The sequence below is a fragment of the Meles meles genome, chromosome 8 (assembly GCF_922984935.1).
Source record: "Meles meles chromosome 8, mMelMel3.1 paternal haplotype, whole genome shotgun sequence".
In the NCBI taxonomy this organism is placed as follows: Eukaryota; Metazoa; Chordata; class Mammalia; order Carnivora; family Mustelidae; genus Meles; species Meles meles.
The window spans coordinates 4,264,186-4,286,477 of NC_060073.1; the positions used below are offsets into that span (position 1 = coordinate 4,264,186).

General features: G+C 51.1%; 2 protein-coding genes across 4 annotated transcripts in view; both read left to right on the forward strand.

The window, feature by feature from the left end:
* CPT1A (carnitine palmitoyltransferase 1A) overlaps nt 1-2,808 on the forward strand; it is a 47,740-nt gene extending 44,932 nt beyond the window's left edge. For both annotated transcript variants that reach the window (XM_046014730.1, XM_046014731.1), the window contains exons 18-19: nt 245-337; nt 1,533-2,808. In XM_046014730.1, the coding sequence (XP_045870686.1) occupies nt 245-337; nt 1,533-1,619 (180 nt within the window). In that variant the 3' untranslated portion in view covers nt 1,620-2,808. The remainder of the gene's footprint in view (nt 1-244; nt 338-1,532) is intronic.
* Nucleotides 2,809-5,073: 2,265 nt separating this feature from the next.
* The window catches only part of TESMIN (testis expressed metallothionein like protein), a 38,411-nt gene continuing 21,192 nt past the window's right edge, over nt 5,074-22,292 (forward strand). For both annotated transcript variants that reach the window (XR_006820041.1, XM_046016716.1), the window contains exons 1-6: nt 5,074-5,162; nt 5,641-6,286; nt 9,524-9,682; nt 11,762-11,882; nt 14,028-14,104; nt 17,949-18,040. Coding sequence is in view for 1 of the 2 variants with exons in the window: in XM_046016716.1 (XP_045872672.1) it covers nt 5,696-6,286; nt 9,524-9,682; nt 11,762-11,882; nt 14,028-14,104; nt 17,949-18,040 (1,040 nt within the window). In the remaining variant the exon portion in view is untranslated. The remainder of the gene's footprint in view (nt 5,163-5,640; nt 6,287-9,523; nt 9,683-11,761; nt 11,883-14,027; nt 14,105-17,948; nt 18,041-22,292) is intronic.

Below are 22,292 nucleotides of genomic sequence, written 5' to 3' on the forward strand. Positions count from 1 at the left end.
GAGGGTAGGTGGGCACAGAGCTGCGTGCCCGGGAACCGGCCATGCCTGCCCGCCTTCGCTTGGGGTCTTCCTGGACCCTGAGCACTCCTTGGTACCTTGTGGGTCCCACCCCACCCCCCCCCCCGAAATTCTGAAGACGATTAATGCATAGGCTTATGCTGTCTCGTATGTGGAATGTGAGACAGTCCCGTTTCCCCAGCGTCTCCTTCCCCGAGGTTAAACGTCAGCTTACCTGGTTCTGTAGGTCGCGGACGATGGTTATGGCGTGTCCTACATCCTCGTGGGAGAGAACCTCATCAATTTCCACATATCTTCCAAATTCTCCAGCCCCGAGACCGTAAGTACAAAACCAAGTCGCCTTTCCTAAAGGCATTTAATTTGCTGTTTTCTTTTTAACTTGACAGACATGTTCTTCCTTAATTTGACAGGAAGTAGCCGTTTAACGACGTGCTTTTTTACTCAGTTTGGACATTTTGAGAGAAAAGAATTTTTAAACTCTTTCACTGATTTTATTTTATTGTTACTATTTTTTAAGATTTTATTTGAGAGAGAACGAGCGAGACCATGTGCATGAATGGAGGCAGTGGAGGGACAGAGGCAGAGGGAGAAGCAGGCTCCCCACTGAGCGGGGAGAGCCGGACATGGGGCTCGATCCCAGGACCCTAAGATCATGACCTGAGCCGAAGGCTGACACTTAACCACCGAGACACCCAGGCACCGCTCTTTAAAGTAATTTTAAAGAAATGATCTTCTTTGGTTGCAAATACTTGTCTTTGCCTATAGCGCTGGCTTTAAATCCTAATGTGGGAGCGCTCGTGTAACTCTCAGACCCTAACATCAGCGGGTAGACGGAGTCAGCGTGCATGTGTGAAGGAGGACGAGTACAAGATGATGGAGGGGGGCTGCGCCTGGGCGGCTCCGTTGGCAAAGCGGCTGCCTTCAGCTCAGGTCATGACCCTGGGGTCCTGGGATCGGGTCCCACACCGGGCTCCCGGCTCCGGGCGGAACCTGCTTCTCCTTCTGTCCATCCCCCTGCTTGAGCTCGCTCTCACTTGCTCTCTCTCTCTCTCTCTCAAATAAATCAATGAAATCTTTAAAAAAAATAATAGTAAAGTGCTGCAGGATCTGTGGAGTTCTGTGGGAGTGGAACGTGTGACCTCCTTCCAAGCGTGGCACGCTGAATCCTGGTTTCTTTTCTGCCTTTCCACATTGCGTGTCACCTGAAAGCACGGCCAAGTTCGCCGTTAGCAGAGAGGATTGGAATCCACTGATTTATCGCGCTTTGTGTAACGCGTTGACACTGGGGGAAAGCCTTACATCAAGACCACATCCGCGCGAACTTAGAAACGGTTACCCCTCTTTGAACTCGCAGCGTTTCTGCAGAACGTGTCCCTTCTTGATTCAGCCACTCACCCAAAGCTCAGAGAACTGGCCAAAAGGAACGCTTGTCCTCTGAGTCAGGTTCAAGGCTCCAGCGTAGGGATTTCGACGTTGTAACGTGCGTTTTTGTGTTTTTTGTCTTTGCGCCGAAGGACTCGCATCGCTTTGGGCAGCACCTGAGACGAGCGATGACGGACATCATCGATTTGTTTGGCGTCAGCGCCAACTCCAAAAAGTAACTCCACTAGAGGCGCCGCGAAGCAGAACGAGCTCATCCGCCAAAACCAAATGAAGAGTAGCTGTCCGGTCCCGAGTGTAGGTCCGGATGCAGAATTGCCCCATGAAACTCAGTTTTCTTCCGTCAAGGGTTTGGTGTTTTCCTTCTTATAGAACAGCAGGTCTCCACCACTACTTCCTGGCAGGTCCTGACTTGGGGAATCTTTTCATCAAGTGCCCCCCCCCCGCCCCCAAAAGTGTTTGCATCTCCTGTGCTGACTGAGGGACGAGACTGTGGTTGAGCTATTGAAGGGACTGGTGGGGTTGTGACTTCACGCGTTGGGAGCGCAAGTGGCACGTTTCCTCGGGGGGAGGGGGGCGACCGGACACCTGGTACTCACGGGCGTTTACTCCTACCAGAGCTCGTTTTGTTCAGAGAGGAACGCGTTCAAGTTTGGGAGATGTTAACCGTCCGTAGCTGACGCGCGTGTAACGCACTGACGGAAACACTGCTTCTGGAAACAGTTCTTGTCACGGTGGGTCGCTCCGTCACCGTCCGTCATCTGGTAGCCCGTATTTGCCTCTCCGTGGTGGAAGCGTGCCGTCCGCCTCATCTCCACTTTTACTGACCGTGCAAGTCTTCAAAACCCAGTGCCTTAAAAGTGGAAGACCCAGAGCGAGAGGGAGACCGTGGGAAAGATTTCCTGGGTTGGGTCTTCGGGTGGAATTGTGTCTTACTCCCTTCTCAACTGAAACCCTAAGTAAGCGTTTCCGGTGGTTTCCTGCCCCTAGAAAGACCAGTTCACTCCTGAGGGCAGCTGGGCTGGATGCCCCCGCATCAGACGGCATTCCTTGCATCATTAAGCAATGAAAGAAAGGGCGTGTGTGTGTGTGTGTGTGTGTGTGTGTGTGTGTGTGTGAGAGAGAGAGAGAGAGAGAGAAATGGGGAGCAAGAGATGTCACGGTCAAGTGTGATGTGTCTGGAGAAGAAAGCATGCACTGGGCGTCCGGGTAGCTGCTCACCCAACCTACAACAAAGGCAGGGCATGACATTTACCACTGACAAAGGAACAAGGCTTGAGAAACAGGAAGAATAACCTCAAAATGGTCAGGAGAGTGCAGGGCCGGTAGGCCCCAGGAGTGCTTTCCAGTCCCAGCTGGCAAGAGACAGAACCACTGTCCTTTCCAGAGGAGATGGAGGGCGACAGAGACCGTAGGCCGCGTCGTCTCAGTCACGGACGAAAGTGTTGCAGGTGCTAGGTCTGACACAGCCTGCCCTTCAGGGGGGCGTGCCTTCATCTGGAAGCGTCCGCTGGACCCAAAAGCAATTATGCACTGAGTCGTCTCCAGGATTTAATGTAAAAAAACAAAGGATCATGGAACGAGAAAGCCCCACGGCCTCCATGGCCGTAACGACCAGCTTAGCTGTCCATTTTTAAAACTGTATTTATTTTTCTGACCACTTTGTTCTGGTGGGGCTCGCCTCTGCAAGAGCCGGGCACTGCCGGGATACGATGACCAGGCCGGACTGTCGGAGGAAACGGGCGCGCGCTACAGGGCGTATGTGTGTTTTGTTTATGTACATGTGATGTCAAAATCCCACCTAAATGGGCCAAAGATTTTTTTTCCTCTTAAAAGCAAAAATGAAAACACACACAAAAAAGCTAAAATGAAAACCAACATCTACAGTAACAAGCCCTACCTCCCCCCTTACTTCACGGTTCATAGTGAAGGAGGTGTTGGGGGGGGACTTGCCCACTCTGCCCCCACCCCGGGGTAGGCAGGTGTGGCTTCCAGTCAAAGCTGGCATCAGTCGCCATCAGAACCACCCCAGCCCTGCAATACTGACCAGTGACCTTAGCATTCCCATGTGAATTCCACTGTCCGCCGTGTAGCACTCAAACACATTTGGGCTCGTCTCTCAGGTTTAAATATTTCAAATGTAATTAATTGTCGTTAACCAGTGCAGTTATCAATGCAATTTTATATTTCCTAAAAGAAGGAAGAGTGGTTTTTATTGTACATGTTGAAAGGAGGAGGAAAGAGTATTATGTATTTAATTTAATTTGGAATAAGCCATAGTCTTAAAGGAGCTGTGGTTTGAATTTGTTATCTTGGACTGTCCATTGCATGTAAATACAGATGCTCTTTTGGATGTAAATCTGAGAACTGCAGTATGAATGTTATCATTAATAAAACATTAATCCCAGCCTTTTTTCCTGGCTCTTTTGTAATATGAATAAGGAGATTATAAGTCAGGGACGGAAGCCCAGGAGCTGGAGACTTTTGGAGAGAGACCACAGGCGGCTTGGAGGAGGCCCAGCTTGGGCAGGGTGGACCTCACAAGACTTCGCTGAGAAGGGCAGCTGCCGAGGTGGGCTGTGGGTTTCCACTCTGTGTTTATCCATTCTCTCCCTGCTCCTATGCCCAGAACAGTGTCCGACACTTAGTAGGTTCTCAAGTATCTCCTAAGTGGGTGCATGAATTTCAGTTTTCTCCGTCGTCTTTCTTGAGCACCTACTGTGTGCTAAGCTCTGCTAGGTACGGTGGCGACCCCACGAGGTTCTGGCTCGAGCTCAGATCCAGTGGGAGGAGGACAGAACCAAGACAGTCATTCCAAGGTCTGCAGTGTCCCAAGGCAGATGAGAGGATCACGTGTGGGCAGAGGAAGCTGGCTGCGAGAGGCGGCTGATTTGAGGGGAGGCCTGAGTCACGACACAGCTGGCTTCTGCTGATCCCCAGCTGGAAGAGCATTTCGGAGTGTCCCAGAGGTCCTGAGCCTTCGAGTCTGGCTAGGTTGTGACTCGCCCAGGTGGCTGTGCGTGTCCGATGGCATGGGAGCTGCTCTGTGCAAATGTGGGAATGGTAGAGTCTCGCATGTTGATGTTCTTGCTCTGGCTGCTCAAGCTGGTCAGACTTTTTTCACGAGGGCGTTTCAGTTTGCGTCCACTGCCTGCTCCATCCCCACAGTTGGGAAGCCCAGACTGCTCGCCCAACCTGGCCCTGAACTCAACTGACTTCAACCGTGATGAGATTGCTTCAGCCATAAACTTGAAGGCTGGCTACGCACGCATCTGTATGTGAGGGCCTGCGAGGGCTGGAAGGGTACACAGCTGACTTGTGTCCCCTTGGCCGGCAGCACGACTGGGGATGGCCTGTTTGTTTCTTAAGGGAACTTTGGCTCTATCTGTAATGTTTACGTATTTCGGTCGAGTTTGTGATCCAATGAAAGAAAAAAATCTATTCTAATTTTGATCTGAAGAAGTCAGGCTGGTCTGGGGGCCGTAGTTTCCCCATGTGAGGCTGGAGCTGAAGACCCTGGGAGCGTCCTTCCGGGCGCTTCTCCCGTCCACCTGGCTCTCCACCAGCCCCGCCCCCGCCCCCGCCCAGGCCACCTGGCTCTCCACGAGCCCCGCCCCCGCCACGCCCATCTCGGCCCCGCCCACCGCTGCCCCGCCCCCGCGGGCTCCGCCCCTAACCGCCAACGGCCGCGGGCACGTGAGGGGCTCGCTCCGTCCCCCGCCCCGCATCCTCGCTCTGCGCTCCCGCAGCCGCGGCGGCTCCAGGTGTGTGCCCTCAGGAGGCCTGAGCCCGCGCCCGTCCGGCCACCGTCGGGTCTGCCCGCGGTCCCCGGGCGCGGCCTAGGGATCTGCAGGCGGGGAGGGGGACGGTGGGTCCCCCGGTCGGACCCTTGGGGATGGAAGGACCCCCGCCCCCGTCAGGCCCTCGGGAACGGAGGGACCCCGGCCCGGGTCAGGCCCTCGAGGACAGCAGGACCCCCCCTCCCTCCCCGGTCAGGCCCTCGGGGACAGCGGGACCCTCCTCCCTCCCCGGTCAGGCCCTCGGGAACGGAGGGACCCCCTCCCCGGTCAGGTCCTCGGGGACAGCGGGACCCCCCTCCCTCCCCGGTCAGGCCCTCGGGAATGGAGGGACCCCCTCCCCCCACCCCAGCGAGCCTCCAGCCTCCTCCCGCGCCAGGGGACCCCCCGGGGAGCGCGGGGCGGGGCCGGGCCATGCCCGCCTCACCTGGCCGCGTCCTTGCAGGTGCTCTGGCCGGAATCCGCGTGGCGATGCCCGGCCCGAGGTCCCCTCAGTGGACATGGAAGAGGCCCCTCTGCTCGGAGGGATGTCCGGTCCCGAGGAGGAGATCGTGACCGACCTTTTCAGTGCAGAGGGTCCGTTCGTTTCGGAGAGCCTTACCCTGAAACCCCCGGTGGTGGTGAAGCACGAGGAGGACGAGTTCCACGTGTTTAAAGACGCGTATCTGAGCTCCGCGGACCCCAAGGAGCCCCTCCTGCACGCGTTCAACCCCCCGCTTCACGTGGACTGTGACAGCCAAGTGAAAGTGGAGCTCGCGGTGGACGGCAACGACGACGAGGAGATGCTCCCGGAGTACCCGAGTCTCCCGGAGCTCAGCCCCCTGGAGGACGCCACGCTGCCGGTGATGGCTCCGCAGCAGCCGCCGGCCTACAACGTGCACTTCCTGTCCTCCCTGCTGGCCCCGCACCGGAGTCCTGCTGTCGTGCCCCTGGGCGCCTGGGCCAGGGAAGGAGCTGCCCACCCTGGGGTCCGGGTGATTCCAGTAAGATCCATATGGGAGACAGGCGCCGGACCTCGGTCACCCTGTCCGGAACAGAGAAGTGAGACCGCTGGCCCCGGCCAAGATTTCCCTCACAAGCCTTTTCCTGGGGTCAGTAGCATCCTGGGTTGGAGTCAGTCATTCCAGCTGAGCACCTCCCCTTTTTTTTTTTTTTTTAAAGATTTTATTTATTTATTTGACAGAGAGCGATCACAAGCAGACAGAGAGGCAGGCAGAGAGAGAGAGAGGGAAGCAGGCTCACTGCTGAGCAGAGAGCCCGATGCGGGACTCGATCCCAGGACCCTGAGATCATGACCTGAGCCGAAGGCAGCGGCTTAACCCACTGAGCCACCCAGGCGCCCCAAGAGCACCTTCCTTTGTAAGCCCTCGAACCGACCCAGCCAGGCCATTCTCCCTGCAGCAGAATTAGGTCCTGGGGGGCTGACAGCGGAAAAGGGAAACAATGAGGAAGTGTGTGGCCCTCGCCTGTTGCAATCACTGCCTTTAGGAGAGACCCCCCCCCCCTTTATGTTAGAGTCGCTAATGTCCGGAGAAATGCAGTGTGATCGTTTTCACATAGTCCTGAGATCAAGACGTCAGGGCTTCTCTCTGCTGGTAAGGGCCTGTTCCTCAAGCGTAAGTAACATAAATCAGTCTACATAAATTCCTGCTGATTGTGGGCTAAGGGCCCTCCTCTGCTGTCGCCACTGGTGATTTTTCTGCTTTGTTCTTGCCGGAATGAAAACAAATCGATTCTTAAAGGAAACAAGATCCCAAGGAAATGGGTACTGGCCCCCTAAGAGGGTCGAGTTTGAAAAGCTAGATCACTCAGCCCTTAAATCGCTGTAGTAAGTTGTTAAGCGTCGGAGGAGCACTTTGGAGCTGGTGTAGGGATGAGGATGGCTTGACTTCGTGTATCAGGAGTCATAGCTCCAGAGCTTGGATTTCTGCCTTTCCGGCTTCCCTTCCGTGCAGCTGCTGCTCCTTAGAGTAAAGGAAAGACGGGGAGGAGAGGCTGGACCTCCACCACCCTCTCAGCTTACACACAGGAGCCCTAGAGCTCACCCGGTCCTACCAGCCTTCACCCGCAGGAGAGGTCGGCCTTGACTCTTCTTTGGATGGCTTGCGGTGTTGGCCACTCCATTTGGCTTCCGGGCCAGACTGGGGTTCCTGGCATCTTTTGTCCGTTGGGCGTCTGGGACGACTGCTTTACAAAGTGGACTCAGTGAGAGTTCACCAGACCAGGAACAGAACTGGCTCGTCTCAAAATCATAACATTCTCTCCTTTTTTTTTTTTTAATTTAAAGATTTTATTTATTATTTTATTTTTTTAGATTTTAGATTTTATTTTATTATTTTTTATAAGATTTTATCTATTACTTGAGAGAGCAAGTAAAAACAGGAGAAGGTGGAAGGTCAGAGGGAGGAGCAGACTCCCTGTGGAGTAGGGAGCCTGATGCGGGGTTCGATCCCAGGACTCCGGGATCATGACCTGAGCTGAAGGCAGTCACTTAATCCACTGAGCCACCCAGGCGCCCAACATTCTCTTCTAATGTAATCCAATTTTAACAAAATGTAGGTTGGACAAAATAAAGGAGAGGCTGTTTGGATGATATTTCTTTGCTTTTGAAAAATGTTATTGCCTATTTCCTAGTTAACTAGTAAAATGAAAAAGATACAGCATGGACATGTTTATCGTTCAAACAGAAAGGGATTATTTTAAAGTAACTATTGAGGATGAATTGCTCATTTCCTTTTTCTAGAAATTCATTCCCACACTGACCTTTGTTCATGGCTCTTCTGTATATAAGTAGTTCAGATCCTGGTTGCCGGCAGCGGAGGAGCTGATGCATTTGCTGTGCGAGTACGTGTTAATTACAGGATGGTAAACTAAATCTAAATCTGAGGGCACCTGCCTGCAAGTTCCTCAAAGCAGAAAGCAGAAGAAAATTTAAAATGTTCTCTTTCTATAAAATGGGAATCATCGAAATGAAGCCATAACTTGAAACACAGCTAAACCTTCTTCTTTTTAAAGATTTATACCTTCATGCCAGTCTGCTGTGCTAAGGAACCTGCCAGTAATTATTACCCGTGCGGGTCGCTGATTTCACGATTTGTTGGACATCTCCAAGTTTGCGTCCACAGCCACACCTAGAAAGATCATGATCTGTGCTGTGATTTTATTGTTTTTATTATTTTTTGAAGATTTTATTTATTTATTTGACAGAGATCACAAGTAGGCAGAGAGGCAGGCAGAGAGAGAGAGGAGGAAGCAGGCTCCCTGCCGAGCAGAAAGCCCGATGCAGGGCTTGATCCCAGGACCCTGAGACCATGACCAGAGCTGAAGGCAGAGGCTTAACCCACTGAGCCACCCAGGCGCCCCCGTGCTGTGATTTTAAATGAGGTCTTCAGAATGTTACCCTAGAATCACTGTCTTCTTGGAAGGACCTGCCTCCTGGCCTCTGGGGAGCTCCCCTGCACTCTGCAACGGGCACTCTAGGGCCAATGGAGGTTCAGGAGGGGTTGGCCGATGCCATCCCCCAATCCTCCTTGCATTATTAGCAAATTTAGAAAGAATCCTCACAATTTTGGAACCCTCAAATCTGATGGTATTTTTTTTAACCACTGAGTCTTTAGTTTTTAAATGTCACCAGTTTTCAGCAGTATCACCGGCATTGTGCCCTCCCGCTGGTGACCTTGCCGTGTGTCCGTGAGTTGGCAGCTGGTGCAGAAGATGGGTTGGAGACAGAGCTGGCTGTCCCCGTGCCCTGAGCGGTAGTTACTGCTGCCTAGTCAGCAGTCCTGCCTAGTCAGGACACCGCGGTGCTGGAATCGTGAGCTCTGCTGTAAATACACGATCAGAATTAAATCTGGTATGTCGGCAAGGACTGGAGGCTTCTTGAGAAGAAAACAGGTCAGCTGGAGCATTTCATACAACTTAATGAGCACACTCTAAGAACGGTGAGAAAGGGCCAGCCTGGAGGCCAGGTTTAAGGAAGGTCCTCGAGTCTGCCAGGTCCTAGAGAAGGGGGGCGCTGTTGGGCCCCTCGAGGGGCACGCGGCCAGCTGGGGCATCTCAGTTCCTTATGCCGTGGGCTGGAAGCAGCATGAGCACCGCGTTGAAAGTTCACCTGCATGTTTTGTGAGCAGATGGGTTTGGTCCTCAGGGTCCTTCCTCCCCTGTGAGCCGATCAGATAACTTATCACTTCTCCTTGTTGCCCCCCCGCCACAGGGAGAATGACAGGGAGACAAGTAAAGCTAAGGGTGATCTTTACAAACAGTATGCAACCCTGAAAGCCGGGGTCCACCGTGTGGTTTCGAAAATAACAATTGCTTTTTTTTTTTAGGTGGAAATAAAGGAAGCAGGTGGTGCAATTATAAGTAACAATCCCGAGGAAGCAACTTTTCAGAACTCTCTTGGTCCAGAATCCTGTTGCAAGTTCCCCTCGTCGCAAGAGGCCGAGGACGCCTCTGGCTGCTCTCACAAGAAAGACTCTAACCCAATGGTAATGATGCCAAAGAAAATGTGTCTTAACTGACATTATCTTAAATGTTTGATTCTGATCATTGCTAATTCAATAGGAATCATCGATTTCAGTCACTGTTTTTCCATTCTGTGTCCTTATTGAGTCTGCAGTTCTGATTGCCTCATCTATCAAAAGAGGAACATAATTAAAACCATGTAATGCTCCGTTCACTTCTGGAATTCCCAGTTCCTGGGTCTTAGCAAACCAAAGATTAGGACACTGCGGTCCTTGCTAAGGAGGGCAGCCTCAAGTCCCCTTGGGCTGGGGCAGCCTTTAGAACGTGTAGATTGGCAGGGGGGCGGGTAGAGGGAGCTGGAGTTCTGTGCTGTTTCCCTTCCTGCCTGCCTCCAAATTCCTAATAGTACCAAGTGACACTCGGATGACATAGTCCGCAACCGGTGTGGTTCATTTAATCCTCCTGTCAACGCTGTAGCCTGGCCATTATTTTTATCTACGTTTCATGGGTCGGAAAAGAGAGATGTTACATGGTCTGCTTGTCGGTGGTGCATCTGGGATCTGGGACCTGGTCTGAGTGTGGTGAGTGAGGACTAGGAAGGAGGAGAGCCGGAGAATCAGGCCCTGACTCTTCCTCTAGCAAACAGCCCAAAGAACCCAAAGAACCAGAGGCTGCCTTTTCCCTGGCAGCTCTTTATCCCAAGAAGGGAGACCTAAGCTCTAAGGCACATCCTTTAACTAGGAGTTAACTTGAAAACGAGCTCGTCACGAACTTTGGCTTAGCTGTGGCGTGTACCAGTACCGCCCGTCTGTCTGTGCTTCTGCTCGGGCTTGTGGGTTCTGAGAGCAGAGCTTGTCCATGACGCCTGGACCAGGGGAGCAGGATAATTCTTCTAGTTTTATCAGGCTACTGAGTAGTGTGCACACGCTCCTGGCGGGGGAGGGCATGGCAGAGCCCAGGAGAACCTATTCTTTCTCCCAGTTTTGTGCATCTGTGTGTGTGTGTGTGTGTGTGTGTGTGTGTGTGTGTGTGTGTGTGGCTGCAACTTTATCCTCTGACTACAAATCAAATGGCAGCCAAACTCGAATACTAGCCTCTTATCCAGCATCAGGGTGATGTGAAGGTTTGAGCAGTGCCCAGCCCTTTGTTAACGCAGGTTCCGCACGTGTCATTCTGCTAACACCGATCCTGGGGCCTTACTGGGGTTTCCCGTCTGGGAAACCCAAAGGCAACCTAGAGTTGGAAACTGCAGTTTCTCTGGGAATCCATGGTTGTACCGTCAGAATTGGAAGCTGTCTGGGCAGAAACTCTGATTTCTCTTGTCCTCACATGCATGCTGCGTTGCCTGGGACGGGGCCGCACCCAGGGAAGGTTCCATCTGCGCTTTGCTTGACTTGTGTCTTTGACTCACGGGCCCACCTGGCTCGCTGAGGAGTCATTTATGGTCAGAATCCAACGAGGTGATCTGAGAGTGCCAGTCAGGCCCAGGAAGATGGACATGGCTTCTTAGAACCTTCTAGTTCTTGGATTAGCCTTTCTAAACTGTACTTGTAGGAAATATAATAAATGGACCTTTAATTAAAAAAACCCACGTGTAAACTAATAATGTGTGTGCAGAGCAGGAAAGATACCTCATAAAATATGAGATTATTCTAAGAATGTGGTCAGCTCCAGAGGTGGAGTCGGGGATGAAGTCTCTTCCTCCAGTTGGCTGGATCTCGTGGGGCTGGGGTGGGGCAGATCAGCACAGTCTTCTTCGTTGAGGCCGACAGTGGAGTGTAAGGATGGGGAAGGCAGCTCGGTGCAGAGTCACCGGGACCTAAACCTCCACGGCAGACACCTGTAGAGGAAGCATGAGCAGGAACTTGCATCCACACCCAGAACACGTCTCACAAAACAATTCCTGGGGGGGGGGGTTGCCCTGGGGTTCCTCCAGAGAACATATTACTGTGGGGTAAGAAATCAAGAACAGATTATAGCTTGCCGTTTTCCATTAAAACTGAAATTCTGGATAAAGTTATTTTCTCAGATTTAAGTTCGTTTAGATGCGTATTACTGGATATCTTTTAAAAATGAAAGCTGACCATTATTTTTCATTTTAGGTGATATGTCAGTTGAAAGGGGGTACGCAGATGCTGTGCATAGACAATTCTGCCACAAGAGAACTCAAAGCCCTTCATTTGGTTCCTCAGTATCAAGACCAAACTAATTACCGACAGTCAGGTACAGAGCACATTAACAAAAGCTTATGTCGTATATATCACATGGAAGTTGATAAGTGATTATGTTTGGCTTTGTATATAGGGTAAAAGCAAAGTAGGCGGTTAGGTTGTTAACTAGGCAGCTTGGCAAATCGATCCGCCCTTATGAGGGAACTAAGAAAATCTTTAAAATCTATAAAAATTTATAAAGATTTATAAAAAAATTTATAAGAAAATCTATGAAATCTTTATAGACTACTTTATGCACATTGTGTTCTCGGATGGTTATCCTGGACGTCGCTAGCTGCAGAGAGCATGTGACCCTAACAGGTGACTGCTGTTACAACGCGTGCGTGGGTCGAGAGGGGACAGGGTTGGGACGTCAGCCTTTCCTAGGTTGGACAGGGGGTTGACGGTTCAGGTGTGGTGTAAACTGTATACCGTTTAATGGAAACATTTTTGTGTAATCAGTGAGAACTATGACTACGCTTTAATCACCACTGAGTTTTAAAATATATCAAATGCTGATTTTTCTCTGCCATTCTCTCAGAAACATCTTTAAACTGACATAATAATAATATATGACCTGTAAGTCCTTAATTATACTCAAATTACTTTTAAGTGATTAAAGAAAGAATAAATAACAGAGCCTTAGGATTGTGTTTACAAAAGTTAGACCCTTATTCTTGAAAACTAGGTATCTCTGTGTGGATTGTATACATAATCCTGTTAGTCTAAATCTTGAGTTAACCAGAATATTTTAATTATCAGATGTTTTGCCGATCGTGCCAATGGTTTATTTATTTTTGGGTTTTTGTTGTTGTTGTTGTTGTTGTTGTTGAGGTATAATCCACCTACCACATTATATTAGCTTTGTTTGTGCAACCTGGTGATTTGAAGTTTGTATACACGGGAACCGATCAGCCCAGTAAGGCTAGTTACCATCTGTTGCTATGCAGAGTTGATGCGGTACTACTGACTGGGTTCCCCATGCTGTTCTTGCTGGTAATTGAAATCAATATTAAGTACAGACGTCATTTCAGTGGCACTACAGAGTTCAGGGCTAGAAGAAATACTGTAACTCCTGTTCCATCCTGATGGTCTCTTTATTTAGGGACAGATAAAATGCCTTCAAGACATTTGCTTTTCTGTGATACGGAATCAGGGGTGGAGTTTAGTCTTCCAGAAGCCCTTTGTCCATGCCCACCATGGTCTTCTGGCTCCATCTCCTGTAGGTCAGAGTGACCTCTGATCCTCTGCACAAGCAGGGAAGGCTTCTTTCCTAATCCCCCTCCTTCTGGAACATGACCCAATCCTAATGCCTTTCGACCCACAAAAGGAAAGGCTTTATGTGGTGTTCTCCAAACCTACTTCCTTGTCATAGAATCATATAACCCCGTCACCATGGACATATGAAAAGCAGCATGAGATAAATGCATCCTGGTTACCGAAGTCTCAAGGTAGCATTGCTCAAATGATGCATGAGCCCAGAGCAGGGAATGTGTTCAGCTGGTCAGTGACTGAAGACGCCAAGACACATTTCTCCCTCCGCCTCTGTTCACGAGCACTGAGGTTTGCAGGGCCTTCGGTGTGTCAGGAATGTGTCCCACAGCACACTTACACCAAAGATAGACGAATCCATTCCATTAGTTAAATAGTTTGGTCCAAAGAGCCTAATAAGTACTTACATCCTAGCAAGTTAGTAACCATTTGAAAAAAAGAATATGCATAAATTGAAAGTAGTTCACGCGATGTCCAACAGATGTCGCTGTGCCGTCCTTGAAAGTGGGACGGATCCGGGGCCTCCCTGGCGAGTTTGCTGGGGCTCCCGAAGGCCCCTGGCACGGAGCCACAGCGTGGGAACCTGGGCACTAGCCACAGTTTTGTTTCATTTGGTTTTGGTTTTGGCATAACTTTAGACTATCTCTGGAAGCTTAAGTTAAGCAGCTTTAGGACCAAGAAAAAGGTGTAATATGTAAAAATAATAATAATAATATTGACTCACAAGTTTTTACAGAATCAAAAAACAAATAGGATCAAGATAAGTTTAAATGATTTTGCACATGATAAATCCATGATACATGATCATTTTTGTACTTTTTTTCCATGTGCAGGTAGAAAAGGAACAATATATGGTATCGATTAATTTTAATTGTCTTCCTTACAGATGTCTCTAAACCAATGACTACTTTAGTAGGAAGATTTTTGCCAGTACCAGCAAAATTAAATCTCATTACACAACAAGTGAGTCATTGTTTTAATTTAAAAAAAAATACAGTTGGGCACTATTTTCTCTTAAAATTTCAATTGTTGAAGTTGGAATGACTCAGGAAATATAATTTGTCCTCTGTTTTAAAATTGACAGTGAAACCTTTACCACGTGTTCCGTACCTTCGCTGCTGGGTCAGACCCTGGGGGTTGGGACGCAGTGGCACAGGTTCAAGGCGATTCTGGGCCAACCCTGTGGGCTTTCTGGCACTTTCCTACAGCCGTCAGACCAACCTTCCACCCCATTTGTGGAGCTCGTTTTTTGTAGCCCTGCTGTCCATCTAGCAGGACACACCACCCATTTAGTGTAGAACATCCCTCACCTTCTTCGGTAGAATGGAAATGCTCTTTTAGAGTTTAAAATGCTTTTGTGATCGTACCACAATATGCCCATACTAGATATAAGACAAATGTGTTATTTTCCCTAAGTCTTGATATAAAATGTCACTACCCCAGAAGAGACTTTCATGACTCCCCAGTGTTGACAGCCAGTCACTGTCTCTGCACCTGTCTGCTTCTCTGCCCAGCACTGTCACGGTCTTGCGTTTTCCTGGTTTGTCGGTTTGTCTGCATCTCCCCATGGGTATGCCGGGTCCGCAGGAGTAGAGATCTTGTGAGCTTGGTTGTCTCTATAAACTGAGACCTGGAACGAAGCCTGGCACGTACAGGGCGGTCACATAGAGTGACTTTCAGTAGGGCCGGTGCTGGTCTGAGCACTCGGACCACATCAGCCAGCCAATGCTAAGTGTTGTCCCCAGACAACACAAAAGAAAACATGTGACTTTGCCCCTTGCAGCCTACATTTTAGTGTGGGAGACAGACAATAAGGGCAAATGTAGTAAATACGCTATATTGTGTGCCAGGAGAGCAGAGGACAGGCATCGGGTACAGAGCTTCTGTGGGGGCAAGGCAGGATGCCAGCCACGGGTGGCGCCATCGAGAAGGTGACGGTTGAGGAAAATCTTGAGAGGAGAGGGTGAGCTGCGTGGCCATCACAGGGGAGAACATTCCAGGCAAGCAGAAGAGCCCAATGCAGGGTCAACCTGCTCTAGAGACAGTGAGGAGGAGGCCCGGGGGAAGGGATGGAGTGAGCAGGAGGAAGGAAGAGGAAGAGGAGGAAGCATAGTGCTGGGGAAGGGTGGGGGCCAGTGGGTGTAGGGGACCTGCCACTGGGAGAGCCCCATAGTGCGGGGGGAGGGGCAGAGATGACGGTGGCTCAGATCAGGCGGGGCTGGTGGAGCAGAAACGGCTTGTCCGGATCCCCTGCAGGCTGGCAGGGCTTGTGATGGGCTGGATGTGGGATGCGAGAGAAAGAGAGGAAGCACGGATGCCCCCACGGTTTCAGCCTGAACAAACAGAAAGATGGTGTTTCATCAGGAGACCTGGGGTAGTGCACATCTTATGAGGGAGACTAGGAGTTCCCTGGCCTTGGAGTGTTACGCTTGAGACATCCGAGGGACAATGGCGGGCAGGAATGGGACACGTGGGCCTGGAGATCAGTGTGAGGAAGGTCTGGGCTGGAGGGAAGTCACCAGGGCGTAGATGGCATTTAAGACCATCTTGAGACCAGAGGAGACCTGTGAGGCAGCGGGTATAAGCAGAGTTGGATGTTTGTCGAGTGGGTAAATAAGTATTTCTCAATATTGTATTGGTCAGTGCAGGGGACCCCGAGCTGTGACCCCGGGAGCACCCGAGGCAGGCTCTCGCGGGTCCTGCACACAAGCCTCCCACCTCCTGGCTGCCTCCACTCCTCCGGCCTTCCTTTCCCCGCCGCGCCAGCCCCAAGCAGGCAGGCACACACTGGACTTGCTCTGCCGCTAAGGTCGTGCACCAGAAGTGTTCCCTCGGTCCGCAGACTCCCTGCTTTCCACCTCCTGCCCATCTTTTCTTGGCTGTGTTATTCTCATCCCGGTGTTGGCTGCCCCCGACCTCTACCCGGTGTGACCTTGAGGCAATCCCTTTAGCCCTACGTTTGCTGCTTCCTTGCCAAACTCCCAATTCTGTATATTTTTAAAGATTTTACTTTTAAGTAATCTCTACGCCCAACATGGGGCTCGAACTCACAGCCATGAGATCAAGAGTCGCACGCTCCCCCAAATTCTGTATAGTTTTTAAGCACTTTGCTACTCACAGTGTGGTGCACGGACTAGGAGCCTGGGCGTTATCTGGGAACTTGGCAGAAATGCAGGATCTCAGGCCCTGCCCCAGACTCACTGACCCAGAACCTGCGATTTAGCAAGAGCCCAGGTGATGTGACTGAGAAGACTGCCTGAGAGTTTCCGCCTCTGCTCCTAGGTGGCCAGCCTTGCTGAACAAGGTCATGGGTTCCAGCATAAAGTCGCTCTGGATTAGCTACCTATGCCATCCTGAAGTCATCCCTCTTTCTCTGTTTGACTTTGGGACTAGATAAACAAAGAGGAAAGGAGAAATTGTACCCCGGTTTATGCAAAGGATTGCCTCAATCCTGAGAACCGAAATCCTTTCTCAAAAGGAATCCCAAACTTCCGAACACCTCTGGGAACATAAGCCCCACCGGTGTCTGGGTGACAGGAAAGAGACGGTTTCAAGTAACTTGTGGACACTGCCCTCCTGTAAACTGAGTGAGGAGGACAGAGCCCGCAGCAGAAGAAAGAGGCTCCTGGGTGAGGCTCCCCGGAGGGAGGGGGCTCCCCGGAGGGATGGGGCCTTTTGCTCAAGGACGTGGACCCAGGGTGGCTTCTCAGGGTCTTCAAGTCCCACAGGCAGCGATGACACAAGAGGCAGAAGAGAGAATAAATAGAATAAAATGTTTGTTTCTCCCAAACTGTAGTTTTTTAAAAAAAGTTTTACTTATTTAAGTAATCTCTACACCCAACGTGGGGCTCAAACTCATGACCCTGAGATCAAGAGTCACATGCCCTTATGACTGAGCAGGCCAGGCATCCCCCAAGACTAGACTTTTTATATAAAACTGACTTGGAAATTTCAAGCGTTCGGGGGAGGAAGGGACAAGGATAGGGCATGGAAGTGTGATACACGCGAATCATCTCAAAACCTGAATTTATGCAATTCTTTACATGTCTTCAGGCTTCCCAGAAGAAGAGAATTCGGTCATTGCTGACTTTGCTCCACTTTCCTTTTCTTTCTTGGGACGATCATCTGTGAGCCCTGCTAACGAGTAATAGAAAGAAAGACAAATGAGAGCCAGAAAAGCAAAGGACACAGAGGGGACAGAGGTTGTGACATGGTTTTGGATTTGCTGAAACTGGCTACGATTTTTTTCTTTTTTTTTTTTTTGACTAGATGAGACACGAATGGTTGACAAGACCTTAGATGTCCAGGGCTCTTACATTATACCAGGAATTTCATCATAATTAAAGAACAGTTTCAGTTACAGAAGTTTGTGATTTAATTTAACTCACAATTTGTAGACACAAAAATGAAAAAAAACTGTCCATTCCAGTGTCCACGCCCAGTGCCCAACAGCTGGGTGTGGCTGGCCGGGCCCCGCGTCCTGACCCCCCTACCCCCGGTCCACACAGGCAGGGCTCTCCCCTCCCGGGGCCAGAGTGGTCAGGTGGTTCCGGGACACGTGGGCTGGGCTCGCCCACTGCTGTCCGGGACACGTGGGCTGGGCTCGCCCACTGCTGTAGAGAAGCCTGGGCCGGAGCCCACTCCAGGGGGAGGGGAACCATCGTGGTGGCAGGGCCTGACATCAGGCCCTTGTGATATAAACCTCCAGAAGAAAACCAGTCATTTTTGTCTGGACCTAGATGTTGACTGGACAGAACTTATGAAACCCGTTCTAATTAGAAATATGTTTGTCTTTGACTCTCTACAGCTTGAAAACGGAGGCTTACCATCCCTCGTCAACGGGTCTGCTTTCCCTTCGGGATCTGCTCTTCCGGGACCACCAAAACTAACCTTGGCTGGGTAAGGACTAGCAGCAATCAGTTGTCACTCACGTTAATAGAAGAGTTTAAGAGGCTTTTGGGTACTGTGGTGGTTTTTTCCTAAGTTCTAAAGTCAGCTTTACCAGTAAACCTTCGTGACCTGTAAAAACTGTATTTTATATGAAGCAGGGGTACCAGCCGTGTGGCTGTGTGTGTCGGGTTCGTTGCTGGAAGGGCTTCCACGCTGTCCGCTGTCCGCGCCGGTGTTTCAGGGCCCGCTGCCATCCAGAGCTCTGTCTTGGTCTCGCATCAGTTTAAACAGAGATGCTCTGTTTCTTTCTCGCGGTCATCAACACGAGTAATGGTGTGGCAGCCACTTAACCTTGACCGTGGTCTAAGTGTGCCTTTACGGGCCGCCGCGCCCCTGCTGGGTCAGCCCGCATTCGGAGGCAGGTGCCGAGGCTCACGGTCTCCACGAGGACGCGGGCTGCCCTTAGCTGGGGCCTTGTCTTGCCATTTGAAAGTCGTATCTATAATTGTAACTAATTAAACTAACCACGCTGGCTGAACTCCTTGTTGAGTTAATTTTCACGTGCGAACAGTGGACGAGCAGCCCTTTCCGCTCGTGGATCCTTGGGGTGGTTATGGAGATCGGTCCGCTCCCGCCTCCGAGAGTTCGCAGCACACGTGGTCGGACGTCCCCCTCGGTCACGCGGTCGGTGAAACGTCCGCTGTGGGCTCTGGGGCTCTCCGGGCCCTGTGGTGCTGGTTGTGGCGTCGGTGAGGGGGAGGGGGCTGTCTGGGGGCCGCGTGAAAGGCCCCGCGAACCGCTTGGCAGATTCATTGCCGCGGAGTGTGTCGGGGGCGTGCGTGGGTCGCGGCCGCTGCGGTTTTAGCAGTCCTTCTTTCGGTGGTTGTCGCCCGGAGCCTCGGCAGGTGACTTTCAGTTCATTTAATGGGATCGGGCATCCTCCCTGCCCACTCTCTTGGGCACGGATCAGGGAGGGTGTGTCGTTGCTGGTATTGTACTCGGTCCTATCATCCTGGCTTTTCCCACTTCTGGACCAAACAGAAGCCACAAAAGTCGCTGCTAGATCCTGCTGGCAGGTCCTCCCCCCACCCCGTCTTTGGTTACACTGCGCGACCTACAGTGTCCCCATCCGGAGGACACCCCTTTTTCTTCTGCGGAATCTGGGAGCATCTGGCCAGCAGTGCGGGATCGCTGTGTGCATTAGTGTCCGGAGCAGCCGAGGGAATCTGCTGCTTCTCACGCTTCATTCCAAGTGTGCTCTCAGAGCCCCGGCATGACCTGTGGCTTCTCTGTGGCACGGCTGACCCACGTCCTCACGGGCCAGCAGTAGGAGGGAGCTGCCACGCAGTGTCACTCTGCCTTGTCCCCAGGCTCTCCTCAGTTTTCTCGGTCACATAGTTTTCTTTATTTTGGCGTAATTACACGGGTCATAAAACATTTTTCTCTTATAAATGAAGCGCCAGGAACAACATGAGCCTTGTGTTTGTGGGGTTTTGCTGCAAAGAATTACTTGAGTTGATGTCACTCCCGTGAATCGGCCGTGTGACTTTGATCTCAGCACCCGCAGCCCTGGTGGTGACTCGTGGTAAGGGCGCACGCAGGAGCCCGTCCCTCTTGCGGCGTCCTGTGTGACTTCCCACTGCGACTGATTTGCCGTCCCCCCTCGCCGCCCTCGAGGCTCCACTAGCTGTCTTGTCGACTGCCACAAGATAACAAGGTCAGATGAGGTCTGAAGACCTCAGAAAGGAAGCTCTGTCAGCCCAGGATGGCTCAAAGGTTTCTAACCGCGCAGGTGACGTAGAAGCGGAGTGACCGTCAGCGGAGCCTCCGGGCCGGTAGTCCTCAGGGGTCCCTCACCCCGTCATCGCTCTTCAGATCTGGGTGGGGAACTGGCTAACTTATTAACTAGCTTATCGTATTCATGAAAATGCCCGTTCCGTAAAAACTCATGTCCTGTCACTCCGTATGACTTTCGTCATCTGGTCATCGGTCAGGTGTTAACGTGAATTCTGACACGTCGTTGATGCTATTACTTTTGGTAACGTAATGAACGTCATAATAAAGAACATTCACGAGTCTGCTTCTCTGAAAATTTCTTCGTAAAGATGAGGTCATATCTCGTGCGGTGGAGTTTATTTCTCGTGCTTTCCTGAGGCGGAATTGTGAGGCTCTCTCCTGACTCCTTCGTTTTCAGACTGGCATAAGAGGGGGGACAGTGTCCGCAGAGCCATGGGACTTTCCCCGGTTCAGTTCCCGTCCCTTCCCGCCCTGGCGCCCTGTGCTCGCCCCTACGGCACCTTTGCTCACGCTGCCTCAGCTGAAACCCCCTTGGGGCGGATAGCAAGTCTCACAGCCCTAACCGGTGGTTCTAGCTCCTTCGAAAGTAATTTAACTTCTTCCATCCAGATTAAACTACCACTTCTGGATTTTATATCATTGCCAATCCGTATCAAATCATCTGACAGCTGATTTTACCGTATCTTCTTTCCTCCAATTTTTCAATCTCATTTATATTTATATATCTCTCTTATATATTTATATATCTCATTCCCAAGTTCTTTGCGGGATTCCTCCTGGACTGACTATTCATTTTTACACATCTATTTTTTGATTTTCCCATGAAGCTCTTATCACCGCCCTGACCACTTGGCGATCTCTCAGGAAATGCCTACTGGTATCTTCCTGACACAGGACATTCATTGAACTGTACTCCGTCCTCCCACAGTCGTGGCAGGTCACGCCTGGAATGTCTCCATGCACCGCACCCCCATTTTTTAGAGGAAAGAATTTTGGTTCCTCTGGATAGTCAGTGCCAGGCCACCCTGTGTCCCACTGTAGGGGCAGGTCTGAGAGGCCGAGGACAAGAGCAGTGAAGTAGGTGTGCACGCGCCCTCCTCTGAAAGCCCATGTCTGCTCCAAGGCGCACCTCTGGGCACCTGTGGGGACAAAAAGCTGTCACTCTGCTAGGTACAAAGGGAAAAAGTAGACTAGACGAATAATAATATAGCATTCAGTGACGTAGTTTGGGGACAGTATCTTAAAATGCGAGAATCTCCAAAAGTAAGAGTCAGCAGCTCGGCCCGGGGTGGGGGGGGGGATGTCGCTAAACAGAAGCCCAGACAGTGGGGCTGGGCTGGAGGCTGCTAAGGCCAAGCGCGCCCACGCAGGAGGAACCCACCGCAGGGCACGGAGACCGACGGGCTGAGCTGGGACTTAGGGTGCCCCCCAGTCCGGACTCCAGGGAGCTGAGTATGTGAGTGTGCGGTGCACAGGCAAAGGGGCACACCTGGTACACCGTCTTCCGGGCATTTGTATCAGAACCAGGGGACAGGTGGCACGCGGTGCTTCCACGCTGTGCGGCGACAGGAGACTATTGGCAAATGTTACCTGTGTGCCACGTTCCCCTGCAGTTCCTGTAGGGACCCCCAGACCGAGCGGCATCCCTGTGACCCAGCAGAGCCCTGTCATCGTCCCGTCATTGTCTTTGGGCACTTGCCCCTCCTTTCACCATAGCGTAGCAAACGTCTCACAAAACGAGGATGCGGAGTTCCCTCTGTGAGCGGTACTGGAAAGAAGCACTTGGGAGCCTTTCCCGATTTTAATCCCCCACTGCCCCTCAGGTTTAGCCTCCACAACTCGCTCATCTGTCCCCTTCTGAAGCCCCCATGATGGCTTCTGGGCTAATCCCAAGAGCAGTTAGGTCTCTACTGGAAACTTGCTTTGACGTTGCTGGTAGCTCTGCAGCGTGGACAGCTCTGACGCCACCCGAACGATGTAAGACGACGATTGGCCGATTTAAGTTCTATTATCCGTTAGTGTTCAGGTTGGGGAAAATGCAAAAAGGTTGAACTAAAGGAGCTATTTGGCATGAGGGTCCCCACGTAATAGGAGTTTAAACAGATCAAGGGAAGAACGTCCAGAAGGCTTCCTGGGGAGGGGACAGCAGTCGGGTCCTGTTGGGCACCCCGTGGGGACTGTGGGCATGCAAGCTGGCATCGGCCAGGCTCCTCCCATCGTGCGGTAATACGCACAGCAACTCCATTTCATGACCGGGCGCTGATAAGTAGTACCTATGAGCGCCTGGTGCTGAGATTTTCAGTATTTGTTCAAAACACCAGATGCTTAGCTAATTCTCCTTTTAACGAGTAACGACCTGAATGTCTTCTTTTTTAATCTTTATAGAGTAACTCTTAGTTCATGGGACACAAAGTCTAAAAAGCCATGTAACTGTACCAAATCCCAGTGTCTGAAATTGTAAGTA